The 23,340-nt window shown below is 41.2% G+C and overlaps 1 protein-coding gene across 3 annotated transcripts in view; it reads right to left on the reverse strand.

The window, feature by feature from the left end:
- Nucleotides 1–296: 296 nt before the first annotated feature.
- The window catches only part of PCGF6 (polycomb group ring finger 6), a 211,378-nt gene continuing 188,334 nt past the window's right edge, over nt 297–23,340 (reverse strand). For 2 of the 3 annotated variants that reach the window (XM_029610296.1, XM_029610294.1), the window contains exon 10: nt 297–3,034. In XM_029610296.1, the coding sequence (XP_029466156.1) occupies nt 2,978–3,034 (57 nt within the window). In that variant the 3' untranslated portion in view covers nt 297–2,977. Of the gene's footprint in view, nt 3,035–10,083; nt 11,615–23,340 lie in introns of those variants that run through there. The other variant, XM_029610297.1, reaches the window with a different exon arrangement.

Genomic DNA, 23,340 nt, shown 5'->3' on the forward strand with positions numbered 1-23,340 from the left:
AACTATATACATTTCTCAAATAAAATAGTCTTTTTTTTAAGTAAAAAGTAAATGTAATGGGATATTTTGTAGTAAAGGCTCATTCTAGACAGAAATCTAGTGCTGCACATGATGCTTTCTGCATATACAATATATGCATCAGTAAACTGGACAGTCCGATATTGTGCATATGTAAATCATAGCATGATCTGATATTTTGTTCTGAAAAATTCTAGTGCAGCAGTACCTTAGTTATACAAAGAGCTAAGAAAATACAATTTTACATTTTTTTCTTAAAAAATGAGGTGAACTTTAAGTAGGCTAAAATAAACCTTTATTATAAGTCAATCTCTTATAAACACAATACACACATTTTTACAAAAATCTCACTTTCCCCAATTTCGAGACTATTTCTATAGCAGATTCAAAATAAAAGTAGTAATTATAAAACACTTTTACCTTTAAAAGGCATCAGAAAAGCATTACTTTTGGTTAAACAGGTTGCATTTAAAAAATGTAATCTTTTGCAAGAAAAAATATTTGCTTTGAAATTTAATGTTTACATTGCAGTCAGAAATATACCCTGGCCCACTCTACATCAAGCAACAAAATCATGAAAATATAAAACTATTTAGTATAAACAAAATAATATCTTCACATGTATTTACTGAATATTTCTAATTTAATGTAAGTAGCCATCTATTCTAGCCATAGTCCAAATGTGGGTTCATATAGCTGTAATGGCAGTATCAGGCTCATGCAATATTGGTGTGCGTTAAACAGGTGTTCATAATTGAGCACCTGCTCTCAATGCACACCGATTCACCTCTCCCAGGCACCCGGAAAATCGTTGAGTGTCCCTTTTCCTAACCTGATTGCTGGCACACTTTTTTTTTTTTAGGGTTCTCCTTTTTCAGTTCCACCAACTTAATATTGCCAAGATATTAAGTCGGAGGAACTACAGAAACGCAGTATTTTCTGCAAACGTTTTGGGCTACTCAAGAATTAGTGCCTGCTCCGGGGCAGGCATTAATTTTTGAGGGTATTGGGGGAAACAGCTAATAGCCTCATCAAGATGAATTGACACATGATGAGTGCTATTAGCTACGTGCTCAGTTGGATGTACTAACCTTGTTTTGCATCGGGGGGGGGGGAGGGTGTTTATGGACAGGCATCCAAAAAGTCCATCCAATCGTGTGTTGAGCTGTGTGCTGCAGCCAGCGCATGGTATTGCATCAGCAAGTATGTCTTTGTGACAGTGAATCAATCTGTGGTTAATACATTGCACATATTTAAAAATGGCTCTTATTAAATTAAGCAGAAATTGAGAATGTGATAAGCAGGCTAACCTCTTCTTTTTGTCATGCCCCACCAATTTGGAAGATTTCAATTGATGGTCTGCTGCACAGTGAAAACACAACAAAAAGGAAGAGTGAAAGTGCAAGCTTTCCAGTCAACTATGTCTCAAGAGATATTTCAGAAACTCCTACCCCAGCCATTCTACAGTAAAGACTGACGACCTACTCGCAGCAAACATTCTTCCAGAAGTAGGAGGTTACTAAGCCTCACTTCACTGTTGAGGCAGCTCACTAAGTGACACAGGCTGAGATGCTACTCTAAATAATGCAGTAAGATGGAATTTTCTTCAAAAAGGACTAACGGAATCTCCATGCTATAAATAAAAGATCATTTAATTATATCAGCAATGAGATGGTAAATCACCATGAACAAGCTAGTGTCTTCTTATTTTTGCTATGATTTACTCATTTCCAGGGAACAAGAGGGTTCTGTTTAGTGTTGCAGTAATAATTAAAGGAAATTAATGCTGCCATATTAAAATAGCTGCTGTTTTTATCATCTTTAGTTAAAGCAGCAATAATAAATCCAAATCTATTTCTAAGGTTAATTCCTTCCTATGCTGGCCTTATTCTTGGTTGAGTTTTTTCCCCAAAGCTATTTTATGTCTTGTATTTTTACATTTAAAAAAAAATGTATTGGGTTTCCATCTGCTACTAGAAGCAGCTTCTACTGGCTTACAGCACCATAAGCCTTCATTTGAAACTACTCTGGGTTTTATCCCATTCTAGAAACCTCCCACTCCTACCTAGCCATCACTGCAGTGACACAGAACACAGTTCTTTCCAGAACCATCTACATGTTCCTACCTGTGTTTGGTAACCAGTGGTGCAGTGCTTGAGATTCCCTTTCCCCTCGGGGCTGTGAATGTTGCTTCAGCAGCCTCCCAGTCCTGCCAGTATCACAGCAGAAGCTAGGCTCAGGAACTAAACTCAGTGCTGTGCTTTGAGTCAGCCTTTTATTTATTTTTATTTATTTATTTTTAACATTTATGGAATATAAAATGGGTGCAAATCCATGCTCTGATCAAGTCTCCAATTATACATTTCCTCATAAGGTTCTCCTTCAGCTGTGGGACGGTGGCACTAAGATCTGAGGAACAGCACTCTTGCATCCGAGTATCAACAACAGTAGTGGGAAAGGTTTAATTCATTTTGAGAAACCAGGAAGGAAAAAGTAATGTTTGTTGTAAATACAAAGTGACCTCTTATGAAAAGTAATAATTCAAAGCATTTCTTTACTAAAGACTGTGGAAGCATTTTCTAGAACAAATTTGCCAGTTTTCCTAGGGAAGCAGATTTTCCACTGGGGGTCACAGACTTGGCAAACAGACAGCAAGTTAAGCATTTGAATACATCAATTTTGGAAGAATTTACAAATTCTGAACCTCAGTTTTAATGTACATACTGCTTTTCCTTTCCAACATTAATATGGAGTTGTCAATTATAGCAGAGGAATGCCATTATTTATGGATATATATAAGTATACGTGCTGCAAGTTTTATCCCAACATTTCTTAAGAACTGGTAATGCTATGGTGGAATAGTTTTTCTGCGACATGAAGATTGATCATGTTATATGGCTTCCAATGACAAGATGGGATCGTTTTAGTTTTCTATCATCTTTGGATATTCTAGCATCCTTCATGTTAACGACAGTGGTGACAATACAAGGCCATAGTGAAGAACAAGTAAACTGTCCTAAAGGAGGAAAAAAAAAAAAGAAAATTACAAAAACAATTAGTAGTACTGGTAAATTAATAAAGACTTTACAAAGAATGATAAAAATATCAGTCAGTACTTACTTAAAAATAATTTTGAAAAAAAAAAAATCAATCTGTTACTAGATTTACAAAGGTGGATGCTGAGACTAAAATACAAGAACCTAACAATCCAAGTCACACCTTAAGAAAGCCTCTCCGAGATCATATGTATTGTTAACTGTCTGCCCATTCCAAGAAGAAGAAATTACTTACCTGATAAATTCCTTTTCTTTAATAAGGACAGGTGGATTCACGACCCGTGGGTTATGCATCTCTACCAGCAGATGGAGATGGAGCAAAAACAGAGCAAACATCACGGTATATATACCCTTGCACTGACATTAGCCCACCAGTATTCTCTGCAAAAGCCAACTGTGGACAAACTAACAAAACTTGATTATTAACAGACACCACTCCAGCACTCAGCTAACAGGAAAGCACTGAGCTCAGACAAGGAGTGTAATAACACTAGTCTAGGGACTGGATTGACACTTACCAGTAATCCCTGAACATGCAGTCACTCAGGAGGACAATAGCAGCAACATCCGACAGCAGAGGGCAGAAAGGTGGATCCACCTATTCTTATTAAAGAAAAGGAAATTATCAGGTAAGTAGCATTTCTTAGCATTCGGATAGGTGGATGCACGACCAGTGGGATGTACCAAAGCTACTCCCAAACAGGACAGTAGGCTGCCTGCGGTCCAATCAATACTGCATGTGCAAAGGCTGCGTCCTCCCAGGCCTGCACATCCAGGCGGTAATGCCTGGAAAAGGTATGTAAGGAGAACCACATTGCAGCTTGGGAAATCTTGACATAGAAACATAGAAATGACGGCAGAAGACGACCAAATGGCCCATCCAGTCTGCCCAGCAAGCTTCACACATTTTTTCTCTCATACTTATCTGTTTCTCTTAGCTCTTGGTTCTATTTCCCTTCCACCCCCAGTTTTAATGTAGAGAGCAGTGATGGAGCTGCATCCAAGTGAAATATCAAGCTTGATTAGTTAGGGGTAGTAGGGGAAGTAACCGCCGCAATAAGCAAGCTACACCCATGCTTATTTGTTTTACCCAGACTGTGTTATACAGCCCTTATTGGTTGTTTTTCTTCTCCCCTGCCGTTGAAGCAGGGAGCTATGCTGGATACGCGTGAAGTATCAGTCTTCTCCCATGCTGTTGAAGCAGAGAGCCATGCTGGATGTGCATCGAAAGTGAAGTATCAGGCACATTTGGTTTGGGGTAGTAACCGCCGTAACAAGCCAGCTACTCCCCGTTTTGTGAGTGCGAACCCTCATTTTCTCCCCTGCCGTTGAAGCAGAGAGCTCTGCTGGATGTGTGAAGTATCGGTTTTTCTTCTCCCCTGCCGTTGAATCAGAGAACTATGCTGTATATGCATTGAAAGTGAAGTATCAGACTTATTTGATTTGGGGTAGTAACCGCCGTAACAAGCCAGCTACTCCCCTCTTTGTGAGTGTGAATCCTTTTTTCCACATTTCCTCTTGCTGTTGAAGCTTAGAGTGATGTTGGAGTCACAGTAAGCATGTGTATGTTTATTTAATAAGGGTATTGACTCCAGGCAGTAGCCCTCATTCTGGCGAGTCACCCACTCTTCATTGGCGGCCTCTTGACTTTATGGATCCACAGTGTTTATCCCACGCCCCTTTGAAGTCCTTCACCACATCCTCAGGAAGGGCAATTTAATCTCTGTCCATGACACTGCCTAAGCCCTAATGGAATGAGCCCTAACCTGACTAGGCAACAGCAGTTCAGCATCCACATACACGGCCACGACTACCTCCTTAATCCAGCGGGCTATTGTAATCCACGATACTGGCTCACCCTGTTTACTCCCACCATGGAGTATAAACTGATTGTCTTCTACCTCAAGATATGCCTCTTGACATCCAAGGGTTATACCAGGCGATATTCATCCACATTTCTCTCCCCGTCCAGAGTTGGCAGGGAAATTGATTGATTCAAGTGAAAATACAAGACCACCTTTGGCAAAAAAAAAGAGAACAAAAGGCAACTGTATCGCCTCCGGAGTCACTTGTAGTAACGGTTCCTGGCAAGACAATGCCTGCAGTTCGGAGACTCTACGCACAGAACAAATTGCCACAAAAACGCTGCTTTCAATGTAAGTAACCTCAAGGAAAGGCTGCGCAGAGGAGAAAGATGGGACCTGCCAGGAAATGCAAAACCAGATTAAGACTCTACAAAGGTACTGGCAACCGCAAGGGAGGACAGAGATGCTTCACCCCTTTTAAGAAATGAGCTAAATCTGGATGAGCTGACAAGGGCCTACCATTCACCTGACCTCAAACAGGCAAGAGCTGCCACCTGTTCCTTTAATGAATTAAGGGTCAACCCTTTTCTCAATCCATCCTGCAAAAATTCCAAAATGAGCGAGATTTAACCAAATGAGAGAGATCCCCACGATCCTCACACCAAGCCTCAAAACACTCACCAAACCCACACACAAGCTAAGGAAGTGGAGAACTTTCTTGCTTGTAGCAAGGTCGCAATCACTGCAGTGGAATATCCATGCTTCAGCATCCAAGCCTTCTCAAAGCTCATACCTTAAGACAAAATCAAGTCAGATCTTCATGAAGAACAGGCCCCTGCCACAGCAGATCCCTGTGAACCGGTAATTGGATAGGAGGGTCCACCAGCAGCCTTTGGGCCAAGCTGGTGCCACCAAAAGCACCATCTCCGTGTGACTCTCGATCCTCTGAATCATTCTATTTATTTATTTATTTATAGGGTTTATATACCGGAGGTTCCTGTATAAAATACATATCACCCCGGTTTACAAGAAACAAGAACTATCGCTTCATTTAGCGGTTTACATTGAACATTGAACATATTAATTAAATTAACGAATTAGTATATATTGCTGACAGTTATAAATAATACCTAATAAATAAATAGCGTGGTTATAAGGTTCTAACATGATTGAATATAATATATATGATTATAAAGGTATAAGATAAATAAATGACTCAATTATTTCAACTGGTCTCTTTGTGAAGTTATATGCTGTGGGATGGGGAGAGAGCGAATAGTCTGAAACATGACTTTCTTCCTGCTTTTAGCTTTCTGGGGCCATCGGGGAAAGGCATATAAGAGCTTTCCCACCAGACACTCCTCCAGGAGGGCATCAATGCCCAAAGGCTTTTGATCTCTCTACAACTGAATAAGCGAGGAACCTTCACACTGTGAGATGTCACCAGCAGGTCTAGAAATGGGAGACCCCAGTGGTCTTCTATGAGCTGAACACCTCGTTTGACAAATCACATTCTCCTGGGTCCAGACTCTCTACTGAGAAAGTCTGCTCTTATATTGTCTTTTCCTGCAATGTGGGAGGCTGAGATTCCTGAAGATGCACTTCAACCATTCCATCAGTTGGGCTATTTCCTGCGACACTTGCTGGTTCTTGGTTCCTCCCTGGCGATTGATGTAAGCCACTGTCGTTGCACTGTCTGACATTATCTGGACTGCTTGACCCTGCAATTGATCGACAAATTGTAATCATGCCAACCGGATGGCCCGGGCTTCCAACCACTCGATGCTCCAGAGAGAATCTTCTGTACTCCAGTGCCCTTGCACCAACTCCTGACAGTGGGGCCCCCCAACCCAATCCAGTCTGGCAATCATAGGGAAACCCCCTTCCTTAGATGGTCCGCTTGCAACCATCACTGCAGTTGTATGCTGATCTCCACAGGTAGATGAAGCCGTACGAATAGTCTTGAGACTGCAGACTACAAAAAGCCAGCAGAATGGCGCTTATGTGACCTTGCTTACAGAATCACCTCTAGGGTGGCCGCCGTCAAACTGAGCACTTGTAGATGAGACCACTCTGTTGGGTGTATTGCTTCCGTCAATAGTAACATCTGCGCCATCAGCTTCTGAATGCGGCCCTCAGGCAGGAACACCTTACACCTTGCTTCATGTCGAAGCAAACACCGAGATATCCCAGTATCTGGGATGACTGTAGATTGGGTGGTGAACATGACCAAGAGCAATGTAGTTCCTGTAGCAAGGAGATCACCTTGCGTGAGAGCCGAAGACTCTCTTCCAGACTCTTGGCACGAATCAGTCAATCATCTAAGCATGGATGAACCAGAATGTCATCCTCTCTCAACACTGCTGCAACCACTACCATAACTCTGGAAAAGGCTCTGGGCATGGTGGCCAACCCAAAAGGCAGCACTTTAAACTGTCACCTCAAAACAGCGAAACACAGAAACTGTTGATGCGCCAGGCAGATGGGAATATGAAAGGATGCTTCTGACAAATCCAGAGATATCAGAAACTCCCCTGACTGTACTGCCATTATCACGGAGTACAAGGTTTATATGTGAAAATAAGTCACCCACAAATGATGGTTGACTCCCCTGAGATCTAGGATGGGGCAAAAGGAGCCTAATTTCTTGGGCATAACGAAAAAAATGGAATATTGGCCCAGATTTTCTTGAGACCTGGACATTGGAACTACAGTCTGCAGGTTGAGGAGCCTTGACAACAAACACTCCACTGCTTGTCTCTTCTGCAGAGAGTTGCAGGGAGACACCATGAAGACATCCCGAGGAACACTGAGAAACTCCAGAGCATAACCATCTCTCATTACCTCCAGAACCCACTAGTCTGATCATCTCAAGCCACCTCCAATAAAAAAGAGAGGAGACATCCTATCTCCTGTTCCTAGGGATGGGTCAGCACATCTTCATTGAGAGGCTCAGGGGGCACCACCACCCAAGCTTGTGCCTCTTCTGGGCTGCCTGGGATGAAAGGAAAGGAGAGAGACCTACCCCAAACGCCAAATCCTCTGGGACGACCTCTCATGCCATAGGAGCATAGTGTCTGCTTCTTATCCTCTGGTAATAGAGTGATGAGTATACTACCGTCCACCTGGTCAAGATGGTGAGACAAAGTGAAATGCTAAGAGAAATTAGGGAAGCTAATCGGAGCGGCCTCGGAGGGAACTTTCCTTCAGCCTCCCCCCACCTTCGCCTCCCTAGCCCACCCCCCCAGCCCAGCCCTATCTACATCCCCCCTACCTTTATCGTGAAAGTTACGCCTGCTCCAGGAAGGCGTAACTCGCGAGCGCCGATCAGCCGCCGCGCGATTCCCCGGCCCGGGAGCTATTTCGGAGGCCTCTGTCACGTCCCCGAAAAGCCCCCGGGCCGGCACCACGCCCCCAACACGCCCCCTGGAACACCCCAAATGTCGCCCGCTCCCGACACGCCCCCCCCTAATACAGCCCCGGGACTTACGTGCGTCCCGGGGCTTGCGCGTGCCACCAAGCCTATGCAAAATAGGCTCGGGGGGTTTTGAAAGGGTTACGCGCATAACTTATGCCTTTTAAAATCTACGCATTAGTGAATAAGGTGATGTCTACAAAACATTATCACCTTCAGTGACTAGACTCCATAATAGTTCGGAAGCATAATTTGCCAAATCTCACTGTAAAACAAAAGTTGTTTCTCTCACTTATTACAAATTCTTAGATGCAAATCTTGAGAGATAACTTTTTAAAAAAAATACATAGACCACATTTTCTAAAATTCCATATTCCTTGCAAAGGGCTTATGAATGATTGTAGCATTAGTTTATCTCAAAGGGACAAAGAGAGTGCTTGAAGTAAACTAAATTCAAAGAAGAGAAAGAACCAAGGGCTCATTTGACAAGAACATAACTGTGAATTACCATGAATGGCAATAACTAATTAATCTAACACCCATATATGTAAAGGTAACAGGTCCCAAATTACACATTATTATTCTTCCAGATCTATCATTTTAGTAATTTATCACTGATGGTCCAATATGATAGAAACTGCGAGTCACAAGGGATCCCTATACATTTGCAAATGTCAACTATCCAAACTACCTAAAGATTAAAAATCTGTGTACCAGCACCTTTCTGAACATGTACACGTGCTTTGTACATTAACATGATGCACACTGAACGGCAGAACATTTGTCTGATTAAATGATTTTTGATACTGCTACAAAACGTGACTAAAATAAGTTGAGTTTCTCATGTTAAGAGTGCCATTATTATGAAATGTGCTACTTTGCAATAAAAGCAAGAAGAAAACAGTGTATTTATCCATGGTCTGCTACCTATAATACCCTTCCCTCCAGAGAGTGCATGGTCACAGGAGAGACCACGTAATTAGCATCTCAGTGCAGCATAAACAAGCCTCCACGACACAAATATACCAGTTGGCTCCTCAGCACAGAATTCAATTCAGTTGTGTTCCAGCTTTGTGCATAAATCAGTTGCTCCCGCACCCCTGCATTGCCAGTAGTCAATTGCCTCTCTCATCCAATCAGATTTCTACCAGCTGGAAAGAAAGCCAGTCAGACTAGCTGGGGGAAGAAATTCAAAGTAAGAGAGCATCATCTCAGATAGGACACTAATTCTGGGCACACTTAGTATTACTTCTGAAATCTAGTGGTCAGAAGAGAATAGTGCTGCTACTGACTTACTGAGAGCAGAGAAGTATGTACCCTACATTTGTGGAATATTATTGATGCTATTCTCTATATAGATATAGACTTATGTAAAAGGCTTATGTTGGTCAATTACACTGTAGTGTATGTCTGTGGCCAGCAGGTGACACCCAAAACAGTGGAAGGTGCAATATGTGAAAAGACAACATGCTATGTCTGCAAAGTAATGTAGCAAACACATACAGGCAGAAGCAATCATACCCAGAGGCACATACACAGGCTATTAGTGATCAGAGAACCTGACTAACTCTGGGTATTCACTAATATGCTCTATGAAGTCCTGTCTCTCTCCTCCCCCCCCCCCCCCCCCACGACAGACAGGCACAGGCACACATAAGCATGCATGCAAGCTGGAAGCATGCACTCACATGTAAAAACACACAGCAGCTCAGAAAAGTGCACACAGGCTCCCACACGCACACCCAATGGCTCGCACATGCATACATACACACAAACACACTTAAGCACAACCCCCACCCCCCCCAAAGCACACATTCAGGCACAGACACTCGCACAAACGGGCAGAGGCATCTGCACACACACAGGCATAGGCTGTGGTAGACCAGACTACCCAAGAAAATAATGTTTTATATATGAGCAAACTATTTTTATTTACATATTCAAAGGCAATTTTTTTTAAATTCCCCCCCCCCTCAGTTGTGTATCCCAGCTCTTACTTGGGGGGCTAAGGGGATCTTTACCAGTCCAAACGCTGGTCACATTATTAGTAGCCATCATCTTTCCTGTCCTCTTTCTGTCCCCAGGCCTAGGTGCACTATCTCTGCAGGATCCTCGGCATTGTAGTGAGAAAGCAGGGCTGGCCCTTCCCTTCTATATGACAGTATATATATATTTATAAAACTTATTATTTAGAATCTTTTCTGATGTATTTTTTTGTAGAAGCAGTATATAGCTTTGCTGTAAGAAAGGTGATTCAAAGCAAAACAGAAATCCTGCTGATTAGGTGCTATTTGTTCATTTTATCTCAAATTTATTTAATGGACACTACATATTAATTTCAGTTACTCACAAATGCAGTGAGATAGATTCTGTTAATGGCGCATGCAGCCTCAAAATATAAAGAGAATGCACTGTTTTAATTCAAGATAAAAATAACATTTCATAGTTAAAGTTTAACTCTTTGCAGGGTTTTCTTGTTAACTAGTTTTCATGTCTGCCACTTTTTGTGCATATTTAGTGATGTCCAACTTAAAGTCCAAGTAAGCAAGTTGCCTCAATCTTGACAAATTTGTTGTGGATATTTAGTAACCTCTGTTGCAGAATTTACTGCAGGAAAGCAGGGACTTTGCCTAGACTAGAATTTCTACTGTTCGCAGTTCAAGGAAATCAACACAGTATTGTTTTATACAACTAGTGCTTGGAGTTTTGGACAGAGGCTTATCCTTGCACATTGTGCGTAAAAAGATATGTAAAGATAAGGGGGGGGGGGGATATTCATAATTCTGAAAATGTGCAAAATGCATTGTGTTTACTATTTTCTAGATCAGACTTTTATAATACAAAAACAGTTACTCCCTCACATAGATCTTTGCTTGTGTCAGATCTGAGTACTTTGGAAGAAAGGGTTAAAGACAAAAGTGATTGCTGAATGAAATGTTTTTTCTCTCTTACCAGGGTTTGTTCCTTTTCCTTTCCTCTGGGAACTCTTGAGATGGCTTCCATCAACACCTCACTGCTCTGTCTGCAGGAGTGCCTCTCTGGTGTAATAAAAATAGCTATAGCTCTATCTGCCCTGCTAGATGGCTTTCTCAAGCCACAAAACTGACAGCTCCAGGGAAATTAATTTGTTGCTCCTTTTAAATTCCTGCCTTTCCCTAATACCCACATTGGCACTTATTTTAGATAATTACAGAGGAACATAAAGAGGGAACATGCAACGTATTCAGTCTGTTGAATTTTCAATTTTTTTGTAATTTTGATATAAATGAACTTAGCTTGCAGCTTGAGCTTAGAGTCTTTTATTAATGACCTATGATTATCTAGAAGGCAAAAAAAAGTTGATTAATTGAAAGTGTCTTATGACTGGTTACTATCAAATAAAACTGCTATGGATTATAAAAGCATTATAACCTAAATGTTTGAAAGAAAATTAATACTTGCTATTAAAATCTTACAAACTGTGTGGGCATCCCAACACATAGAGATAATGTAACTTGCTAAAGTAATAACAGGTGGCTATGGCAGATGGACTTAATTTGAAGTTTGTGTTCTTAAGCCATCATTCTAGTCAAGGGAACACTCCCTCACCTCAATGCATTTCTGACTTTTGTCAGGAAAAGAAGAGGTGTGTATATGTGAGACTGTCCAAGGATAAAGGGATAGAATGATCACAGAAGCTTAGATGGTAACGTTAAAACAAGTGCGCTTGCGCCCATAGACATGCGTATTGCTGCGTGAGGATATACTGGAATTTTTAAATTGCACTCACAGTTTGTAAGTATGCTCCTAATTTTAAGAGGTTACTCGAGCACAGCTAGTGTGCATGTGTCTCCCATCGGTTTTTATGTGCAAAATTCAGTGAATTTAAAACATGCTCGTGAGAGACACATTCCTAGGTTCCAATTAATCCAGCAATTTGTCCAGTTAATAGCAAGGTTCTTCATTCTGCCCACTGCCCCAGGACCTCTCACTCTGTCCTATAAGCCCTAAAACTCAAGATATACAGACTTGCTCATCAGGAGCAACAGTAAAGTTAAATGGATATTTAGCATACCCCACTGTGGTTTTCGGTTTTAAAATTCGGAGTTACGCGTGCAAGACTAGGCACCCCCCTTTTAAAATTGACCTGTTAGGTTTTAGACTGCTTTACTTTCAATAATTCACTACCTCAAAACATACTGAAAGGAAAATTTTCAAAAGATATATTTGCATAATTAAACAAATAAAAATAACCTAAGGTAAGAAACCTTCCTTCATATGAATAGAACAGAGGGAACCTTTCTAACTTTAAGGAGCTTGCTCTTTGCAAAAGTATGGTGAAATTTTCTCGCTTACACAATGTCAGATGATAAAATGATAGGAAACAACAAATCAGCATTATTCAAATGTAGTTTCATTGTCTATCAAGCACCACTCATTCCAACACCAAACCTAAACGCACTTTCCAAAGATGAGATTTATCTCAAGTTCACAGGGAGCAAGTTGTAAAATGTCAACTTCACTTTTTTCTCTTTGCTGATTTTCTCACATGTTCTTTGTTGCTGTACTTGCAGAGGTGGATCTGGATACAAATTTCTTTAGAATTAGTGTTGGGTTCCTGGCACATGTTCCTTGGCTTCCTCCTCTCCCTTACTTGTTAACCAATTTGCAAAAAAGTGTTTCATTTTCCTGGGCCGAATTAAACTACTACTTATTTCCATAGCTTGACCATGTGTATGCAGCACTGTATAGATTATTTATAACAATTCCTACCCCAAGATACATACACAAGTCAAACAGGTGGTTTCAAGTAATGCCTTTACAACAATAAACATGGTTAAAGTCAAGAAGCCTGTGACCAGGAACAGCCAAGGTTTAAGAGTTAGAAGCAGCCACTAAAAAGGTTGGATTTTAGATGGCAAACTATACCAGCATATATCATAGGACCCTACAATTACCCACATCAAAAATAAAAGTTAACAAAAAAAAAAAAGTAATACCTTTTTATTAGATTAACAATTTGACAGCTAATACTCCCTTTCTGAGTCAGAGTCAGAACAGAGCGAGTAAAAGATGACATTACCAGAAATTAAGTGAAACAGAAAAGGCCTGCCAATGATAGTGTGAAGCGAAAGGGGGCAGAAGGGGGATTGATGAGTGATCAGAAGATAACTGTTGACCCATTATGAGCCATAAATTATACTGCCTGTTACTTTATGATTACTCAACCACCCCCCTTCACACCATCGTTGGAATGCCTTTTGAGTCACTTACATTTTCTGGTAACATCTTTTGCTCACTCTATTCTGTCCTCCTCTCCAGCCAAATCTTGAAATACCCTGTTCCTTCTTAACCTGACAAATCTATTTGTATCCTCTACTCAAACAGGAAGACAAGAACACTAGTTAGGACCTCAAAGATGGCTTGCTCCAGACCCCAGCATCCCCATGCGCTACCTCAAACATCTAATTTATTAACTCTACCATTAAAGACAGCTCTTCAAACTTCACACCCTAAAGAAACTAAAACCCCTTCTACACCTCAACGATTTCCGGACTGGTCTCCAAGCCATCCTATTCTCTAAGACTGATTACTGCAACTCCCTACTTCTAGGCCTACCTAAAAACGCTATCCTTCTGCTCCAAATGCTGCAAAATCCCACTACCCACATCCTCACTAACACACGCAGAAAGGAACATATCTCCCCTGTTCTCAAGGAACTTCACAGGCTCCCTATCGCACCTCGAATAAATATACAAGATGCTCACTATCATTCATAAAGCTCTACATAATCCTGATATGCAATGGTTCAATGACTCCCTACTATTTCGCACCACCAGAAGACCAACCAGAAACCCATACCTAGCAACATTACACACTCCATCACCCAAACTCAATAACCTCTCCACCACCAAAAATCGGGCACTTTCCATTGCAGGGCCTGCTATATGGAATTCCATGCCTATAGAACTACGCCAAGAACTCTGTCCAAATAAATTTAAACAGAACCTAAAGACTTGGCTATTCAAGCAGGCATACACCTGAGTATGTTCTCTAACCTTCCTCATAAGTCTTCTCCCTCCATAACCACCCCCTCGCAAGACATCCCTTTTGTCACCCCTCTACCCCTCCCCCCTGCTCAGTTTGAAAACTCCTACTTTGTATAGACTAAAACTTGCATTGTATAGACTAAAACCTTTTACTCTGTAAACATTCCCTGTAAATTCCCATATATTGTATATACAAAAAACATGTCCCTATAAATAGTTTTTCCTTGTTTGCAAACACCATGCCGAACCATTGTTCTAATTCCTGTTCTAAATCCCGTGTTACTCAATGTTCTAAATTTTTTGCATTTCTCTGTAAAGCCTTCCCGGCTGCATTCATGTTTAATGTAAACCAATGTGATGTTCCCAACTAACATCGGTTTATAAAAAAAAATGCTAAATAAATAAACACACACCCTGTTCTTTCCTTGAAATATCAGTGTAGTGCATTAGGGTAAACACCCATCACCTGGTAAAACCATATTGCATGGCTCCAGCCCCAAGATAATTCAGTTTCTTAGAGTCTCTACAGCATATGTTTACCTCCTCTTTTGGAGGAGGTCTCCATCATTGGTCTTCTATGTCCACTGGTTCCAGATATTCCTCAGAGTTTTGTACCACTTCCATCTCCTCTCCAGTTTCCACTGACGTTGTTCCTTCCTCCTGCTGTCCCTCCCTTTCTTCTAGCAAATTCTCTCTCTCATCTCAGCACACCTGAGTTTCCTTTCTAGCCAATGGCTCACCTGGATGACATAAGACCTAGAAGATTCCTCCCTCCCTGCTCTCGGAACCTCTCTTCCAGAGCCCCTATGTTTTCTGGGAGTTGAAGTCCCTCTCCTATTCCAATTCCTCTTTTTACCTGAAGGGCCCTCCTAGGTTTTCCCTCCAGCTTGGCTCCCTCTAATGATTCCTTTACCTAGTCTCTCCAGGGGTATCTAATACCCATCACAAATGTTAAATCTGAAAGGAATGTAGTCAGCCATAACCAGTGGTAAACCAGCAGTACATGTTGTAGATGCATCATAATTCCGTCTGCTATGGAGCCACCCTGTGCCATTGTTTTGCCTGCTATGCAGTCTCCCCACCAGAAGTCTTCAGCAAGCCTCACTCACAGCTGCCATAGCCACCACCTCGCTGATCACCTGACACAGTAGTTCCACAACTCTACCTAACCCAGCCAGTTCAGTCCCTCCTCATCTCTTCATGGAGTCATTTTGCCTCCTTGACCTGGCCAACCTTGTCTTATTTAATTTATTTATTTAAAGCTTTTCTATACCGGCATTCATGATACAATCATATCATGCCAGTTTACAAATAACAGGGGGTGCAATAACTGTTCTTTTAACCAGTGCAGAGGAAGCAAAAAGTTACATTATAACAGGGCTGTTGAAAGTGGGGGAGGAAGGAGACAAGAATAGACAAGAATAATATAATCTTTACAGAGGTGGATTATTTACATTGTGTAGTAATGTCTCTTTGTGGATATTATTTACATTGTGCAGTGAGGCCTCTCAATGGATATTAGCCTCGGGAGAGGCTTGATTGTGGTAGGGTTTCCCCTGGGTATTAGACTCGGGAAAGGCTTGTTTAAAAAGCCTTTCCCGAGTCTAATACCCAGGGAAAGGCTTGTTTAAAAAGCCTTTCCCAAGTCTAATACCCAGCCTACCCAGGTCTCCTGTCTTACCTTGTGGCCCATCTTGGCCTCCTGCCTAGTTTTGTAATCTACCTTGGCTTCCTGCCTTGCTCTGTGGCCTATCTTGGCTCTCTTGTATTGTTCAGTGGCCTTCTGGGCCTGCCTGTCCTGCCTTATGGCCATTGAGCCTACTTCCTTGCCTTGTCTCATGCCCTGTTGGGATTTCTGGTTTGGTATTGTGTATTCTTGTCCAGCCCTAGTCCTAACCAGTCCAGTCTGTGTCCCCAGTCCAGACCTTGCTCTCTATTCAAGACCTCGTTTTCCTGTCTTCAGCCCCTTGTCTGTTTCCCTGGCCTTGCACTTGTCCTTTGTTTCAAGTGTTGCTCTTGGTTCCCCATTAGTACCTGAATCCAGCTCCCAGCCTGTACTCAGATCCAGTTCCTAGCCAGTGTGTAGATCCAGCTTCCAGTCTGTATTTAGCTCCCAGCCTGTGCTTGAATCCAGCCCCAGTTATGATGTTCACTAGAAGGAAAGTCATACCAGCCTCCAGAATCCAAGGGCTCAACCTGTGGGGGAGGGGGCTAGTTAGGCAGAATACCAACTCTGGTCCTGTCTTGCAGTCCTGTGTCACTTCTGAGGGGGTGATCCCTGATTTCTGCCTGCCAGACTGGGACAAGATGGTTTGTAAGATGACACATAATGCTCTTTTATGTTGTAGAATAGCCCCTTAATGAAAGAAACCTGACACAGAAAAGGACCACATGGCCTCTTTAATTTACTCAGTCCACACCTAACTCTCTCAAATAGGACTAAGGCACACATAAAATTACAATTCTTCTAAAAGGAAATCAGTTAAGCCATATTCTTGTGTTAGTATGTCCATGATAAAAAAAAAAAAAAAGACTGCAAAGACATGTTGCTTTTTAGTTCTGAAATAAATGTTGGTTATTTTCTTACTGAGCTTGAACATGGATGACAGTAATAACATTGTTCAGTCTTCATAGCTGACACTAAATTTTTCTCTTTTAACATGTTTACTTTTTTCCTTTATGTTTATTGGATTTATTTTAAGCCTTTCCAATAATAGCTCAAGGCAAGTAATCCAAAATAGATTAAAACGCACATGACATCATAAATAAAATCTAAAATAGCCTAAAATTAAAGTATAACTGTAAAGGCTCATGCATAAATCAGTAGCTCAAACAAATCAAATAGCTAAATTACAATAAAATCTACAATATTCAAGCATACATGGTATAAATAACACACTAACCTAATAAAAACTCTCAAGCATAAGCAAAAGTAGTCAAAAAAGAAAATATGTAAATTACATCCAGCTTTTTATCCGTTGTCCCCTTCAAAAGACAGTAAAGTCCTTAATTAATTCCATAGCTGCCACTGAAAGTGGGATGAATCAAGTACTGTGGGTTAGTTGTAATCTAGTACCCCGGAACTGATCAGTTTTCTGTAAAGAACCATCCTTGTCCACTCTCCCTTCAGATATGTAACTTGGGTTTCATCTTGTTGTACAAGTCCTGATCTTACTCATCTGGGGCTACTGCAATTCACTGTATACTGGCTTCTGAAAAAATTCAATTAAGTGCCATGGAACTCCAGAACTCTGCCACTCAACTAATCACAAGCTGCCATCAAGATGAACATCTCCTCGGCTGAAGGGCTTATATTGACTTCCAGTAAGTTTTAGATTACAGTTTAAAGTCTTGCTTTTAGTTTTTAAGGCATTTCAGGAAGAATCCCCTAGCTCTGAAAGAACTATTTCAACTCTCTACATTCCTTTCCACTCATTGTATAGCTCTCTATTCCTTCTCATAAGCTCTGTCACTTCCAAGTCACTCAGATAGAGCATTATCAGTAATCAGGTCAACTCTCTGAACTAGGAAGAAGTTGATTTGAAAGCTTCCATAAGAGGTGGAGAGGAGAAAACAGTAAATGAATTAATTCAAAAGGGCATGGGATAAACACTGTGGATCCCTAAAGGCTAGAAGCTGGAAATAAAGAAAATAGTGAATGTGTTAACCTGCACAGAGCAGCAGTTACTACCCTTAACTGAAGGCAAGGAGATTACTATCCTTAACCAATTAGCCTTTATGTTTTTGACACAACTGCAACACTGCTCTCTGCTTCCACAGCTGGGAGAAAAAAAGGGGCATTAGATTTAGATGACAGCCAATGCTGGGCCCAGACTTTTACGGTCTGGTATAATGAAACGCATACATCAGGGAAAAAGCACAGGACAGCTTCTACAACCAACTCTAAAAGCAAAGCACATTCCAGCAGCATTGTCTGAATTATCAGGAAAGCAGCTCACTCTGTAAAAATGTTGCTAGCAGTAATTTTGTGATGGGTTTGATAATTGGTTTTGATTGTAAATATTACTAAACTTAACATGAGGCTTGGGGTAACCGGCACAGAGAGGCAGTTATTACCCTTAACAGAAACATGGGGGTAACCTGCACAGAATGGTAATTACTACCAGAAAAATATTGCTGGGCAGAATGGATGGACCATTTGGGCTTTTTCTGCTATCATTATGTTACTTTTCCAGAAGAAAGTAAAAACCTATTTGTTCACATGTGTTTTCCCATTGTGCAATTTTTCTTTCTGCATTGGTTCAGTATTCTATTATCTTAATTTGTATGTATATTTTTCTTGTATTTTTGCATATATTTTAGTAACTTTGTGCTCCCTGTTTGCTTATTTAATATCGTACTAGTTATTTTGTCCAGTGTCTGTTAAGATTGTCAATGTTATGATTGTGAGCCGCTTAGACTAACTTGTGTTACATAGGTAGCATAAGTCTTAAATAAATTAAATCTACTGATAAAATCAGCTAGAAATCCAATTTAAAATTCATGCTTTAAGAAGCCAGTTAAAAGTTCTTGGATCTTATGCTAGGGTGGAGATCTCTGGGTAGTTTATTTCAAAAAGTACGTGCAGCAATTAAAAAAAAAAAATACTCAAACCAGTTTCTCTCAGATAGAATACAGGGACTGCCTCAGGCTCAGATGGAAGAGCGCAAACAGGGATGTAGGGGTATAGTCAGTCCTTGAAAGAGTGAAGCCCAAGATCATGAGTTTCTTTATACAGTTAATCAGGGCTCAATAAATCCCAGGTATGATATATTGTGTAAATGTATCTTATTGATTTTATTGTATTGGTTTTATGTTATGTTGCCATATGGTGGGTTATGATTTTATTTATGTTTAATGTGACTTATTGGCTTTAACTGTATTTGTTAATTAATGTTGTAAATTGAGCATAAGAAGTGCCATGCTGGGTCAAACCAAAGGATCAAATTGAGTCCAGCATCTGATAGTGGCCAATCTTGATTTCTAGAAGTTACCTGACAGATCCCAAAGAGTAGATCACTTTCTTGTTGCCCACAATCAAGGCATAAGTGATGGCTTTCCCTACGTCTACCTAGTTCTTCCAGAACTTATCCAAACTCCTTTTAAATTCAGCTATTTTAGATGCCTTAACCATATCCTCCAGCAATAAACTCCACAGCTTAATTGTTCACCGAGTGAAAAAATACTTTCTCCAATTTGTTTTAAACTTGCTACCCATTAATACAAGGACTACTAGACACTCCATTAAACTATCTGAAAGAGTAAATCATTCTCTATTTACTTGTTCCATGTCACTCTGATTTTATAAATCTCTATTGTATCCATTCTCAGTCGCCCCTTCTCAAAGCTAAAGAGCCCTAACCTGTTTACTCTTTCTTCACATGGGAGCTGTTCCATCCCCTTTATCGTTCTTGTTGCCCTTCACTGTATCTTTTCTGGTTCCAATGGGGCTAATGTAATAAGGTGCGCTGAAGCTGCTGCGGGTTTGTGTGCGGATGATTGCGTATATGTACGTGCGTTTTCCCCATGCAGAGCCCTATACGGGGATCTAACAAGGGTTTTGTGTGCGGGAAAAAAGCACTACAGACACACTTACAGACCCACGGTTTTTCCTGCGTGAATGCATGCTAATGGCATGTAAAGGAGGCGATTAGCTAATCATAGGCAATGCAGGGAGCTGCGCTAATGCTAGTGCAGGTTTTTTTAATATGGGTTTTTTTTTACTGCCATGGTCAGGGCACGAGTTAAGTGTCAGCGCTGACTTGGGGGCCTTTGTCAGCGTCCGAGCTTACTGAAAACCACCTTGTTGAGCACCTATCTTGGTGTCCGAGTGGCCAGCTTAGGTAGGTGCTTCCCTAGGCACTGAGCTGGGTGCCTAGCTCAGTGCCCGAGCGGCCAGATACATGACCATAAGAGAGCCTGAGCAGAAAGATTAGCTAGGAGCTTTTCTGGATGCCCGATCGTATAGATGTTTCTGCCACGAACAGAGCACAAGCCGCCTGATAAGCGCCTAGCTCAGTGCCCAAATGGCAAGATTAGTTAGGCGCCTTTCTGAGCACCTGATCGTGCAGATTTTTCTGCCACGAATAAGAGCACGAGTGGCCTGATAAGTTCCTGGCTGAACGCCTATCTCGACTTCAGAGTGGCTAGCTTAACAAAGCACTTTTCACAGCATCAGAGGTAGGTATTTCCCTGGGTGGACAGATACGCAGCCAGAAGAGCGGCAAGATTGGTGTGAATTATCACCCTTGAAAATATTTGCCATGTTTTCTGCAGCACAGTTACTAGAAAAATAAAACATACTTTCCAGGGTCATACTTTGACTTAATAGGGAGACCTGTTCACTTGCCCACTCGCTTTTATGTGCGGATTATAGGTGCGGGTTTCGAGTGCGGATGCAGCCGCTTACCACATAGGCCTTGTACCACGCTTAGGTATGTGCATTTTTCCATGTGTGTGTGAATTTCTGCGTGCAAATCATTTGCATAATTTATTTTCTTTTTACATCCCATGGAAGCGGCAGCTTCAGCCGCATGTGGTGATCAAAACCTGCACACATAATGAGCGCCTGTTTTGCTGCAGGTCTTATTACATTGGCCCCAATGCATCTTTCTTTAGAAGGGGTAACCAGAATTGTAAGCAATACTCAAGGTGCGGTTGCACCATAGATCTATACAGAGGAATTATGATATTCTGTTTTGTTCTCTATGCCTTCCGGAATAATTCTTAACATTCTATTTGCCTTTTTAACCACTGCTGAACACTGAGCTGAGGATTTAAAGGTATTGACCAGAATAACATCAAGATCCTTTTTCTGGGAGGTGACTTCTAATACAGAACCCAGCATTGTGTACCGACAGTTAGGATTGTTTTTCCCTTGTCCGCATTAAATTTCATCATTCAGGGCCGGATTTAAGATTTGTGCATTTACAGGCAGAGTGTTAGTGGCACCCCTTTGAAGCTGTGCCTGAACATGGCTCGAAAGCAAGCAAAACCAGGCTTCTCTTTGGCCTTGATAATTGGCACCTCCAAAATTTGGCATCCTAAGCGGTTGCCTATGTCTAAATCAGGGCCTGCTGCCGTTTAGATACCCATTTGTCTAGTCTGGCAAAGACCTCACAGTCTGCTTGTGTTTTAACTACATTGAATATTTGTGTAATTAGTAAATTTGATCACCTCACTCATAACTCTCTCTTCCAGATCATTAATAAGTTAAACATTGGTTCCAGTATAGATTGCACTGAAAAAGCTAATTTGGTTAAAAGATAGGTAACAAAGGGAAGGACTACCAAAATGATAAGGGGAATGGAACAGCTCCCCTATGAGGAAAGACTAAAGAGGTTAGGACTTTTCAGCTTGGAGAAGAGACGGCTGAGGAGGGATATGATAGAGGTGTTTAAAATCATGAGAGGTCTAGAACAGGTAGATGTAAATTGGTTATTTACTCTTTTGGACAATAGAAAGACTAGGGGCACTCCATGAAGTTAGCATGGGGCACATTTAAAACTATTCATAGAAAGTTCTTTTTCACTCAACGCACAATTAAACTCTGGAATTTGTTGCCAGAGAATGTGGTTAGTGCAGTTAGTATAGCTGTGTTTAAAAAAAGGACTGGATAAGTTCTTGGAGGAGAAGTCCATTACCTGCTATTGAGTTGACTTAGAAAATAGCCACTGCTATTACTAGCAACGGTAACATGGAATAGACTTAGTTTTTGGGTACTTGCCAGGTTCTTGTGGCCTGGATTGGCCACTGTTGGAAACAAGATGCTGGGCTTGATGGACCCTTGGTCTGACCCAGTATGGCATGTTCCTTATGTTCTTATGCTGCCTCCTATCCCATGACTTTTTAGCTTCTTGTGGAGTCTCATGAGGGAATGTTAGCAAATTCCTTCTGAAAATTCAAATATACCATGTTGACTGGCTCACTTTTGTCCATATAATTGTTCACAGCTTCAAAGAATTCTAATAAATTAATAATGCATGACTGCCATTTGCTAAATCCATATTGGCCCTTACTATAAAACCAAGTTTATCCTTATGTTTAATAATTTTGTTCTTAGCAATACTTCATCAGTTTACCTGGCACTGATAGGCTCACTGGTAGAATTTTTTGAAAACTGGTGTTACATTGGCTGCACTTCAGTACTCAGGTACAGTAGCCGGTCAGCAATTTTGTATTTGAGTTCCTTTAGAACCGTGGGGTAAATACCATCAAGTCAATTTGCACTAGCACCTCTTCAAGAGTCACACTGATTTGTTTCCATTCCTCACCTACAAAGGATGGTTCCAGTGCGGTATGTTCCCAATATCCTCCACAGTAAAGACTGAAGCAAATAATTCATTTAGTTTTTCTGATATGGCCTTAACCTTGTGACGTTTCTAGGGGATGCTGTAGTCAGCTCCGATTCTATGCAGGAGATTTATGACAACTACTGGGTATGACAGTACTGTCAGCGAGGGGAATCAATTGATCATACTCTCAGCTACCTTCCCCTATCTAACCCTGGGTATCTTCCTTAGTAATGTCTCTCTCGCTCTCTCTGGTTGTCTACAGATTCAGTAACCAACTTTACCTCATAAGGTTTAAAGGATGAGACTTGCAATTATATCATTAACAGATTTCCCAACCATAAAATAATCAACTCACATAACAGAAGAGAGCTCTATTTTGCTCTTCCCTAAAATGAAAACAGGACTAAGGTTAAATTCAAGCATTACAGGACCTATGGGATTCAACCTCACTTAGCTTCATTGCAAGGTTCAACATCTCTTAGAGCCTGAGACAATGTTAACACCAAGAATAAATGCAAGAACTGCTGAAAATAAATTCCATTAGCTTAGCCACAGAGCCGTTTTAAGCTTCTATGAGGCCCTGGGCAGCCTCACTAGCAGGCCGATTCAATACAGTGCGCTCAGCTGAGTGCACGTTTAACCCACAGTTGGATGTGCGTTTTGGATGTGCGTCCACAACCCTCTATACCATAAGTGGTTTAGTGCCTCCAACTCTCCCCCCCA

The sequence above is a fragment of the Rhinatrema bivittatum genome, chromosome 7, assembly GCF_901001135.1.
Source record: "Rhinatrema bivittatum chromosome 7, aRhiBiv1.1, whole genome shotgun sequence".
Classification (NCBI taxonomy): Eukaryota; Metazoa; Chordata; class Amphibia; order Gymnophiona; family Rhinatrematidae; genus Rhinatrema; species Rhinatrema bivittatum.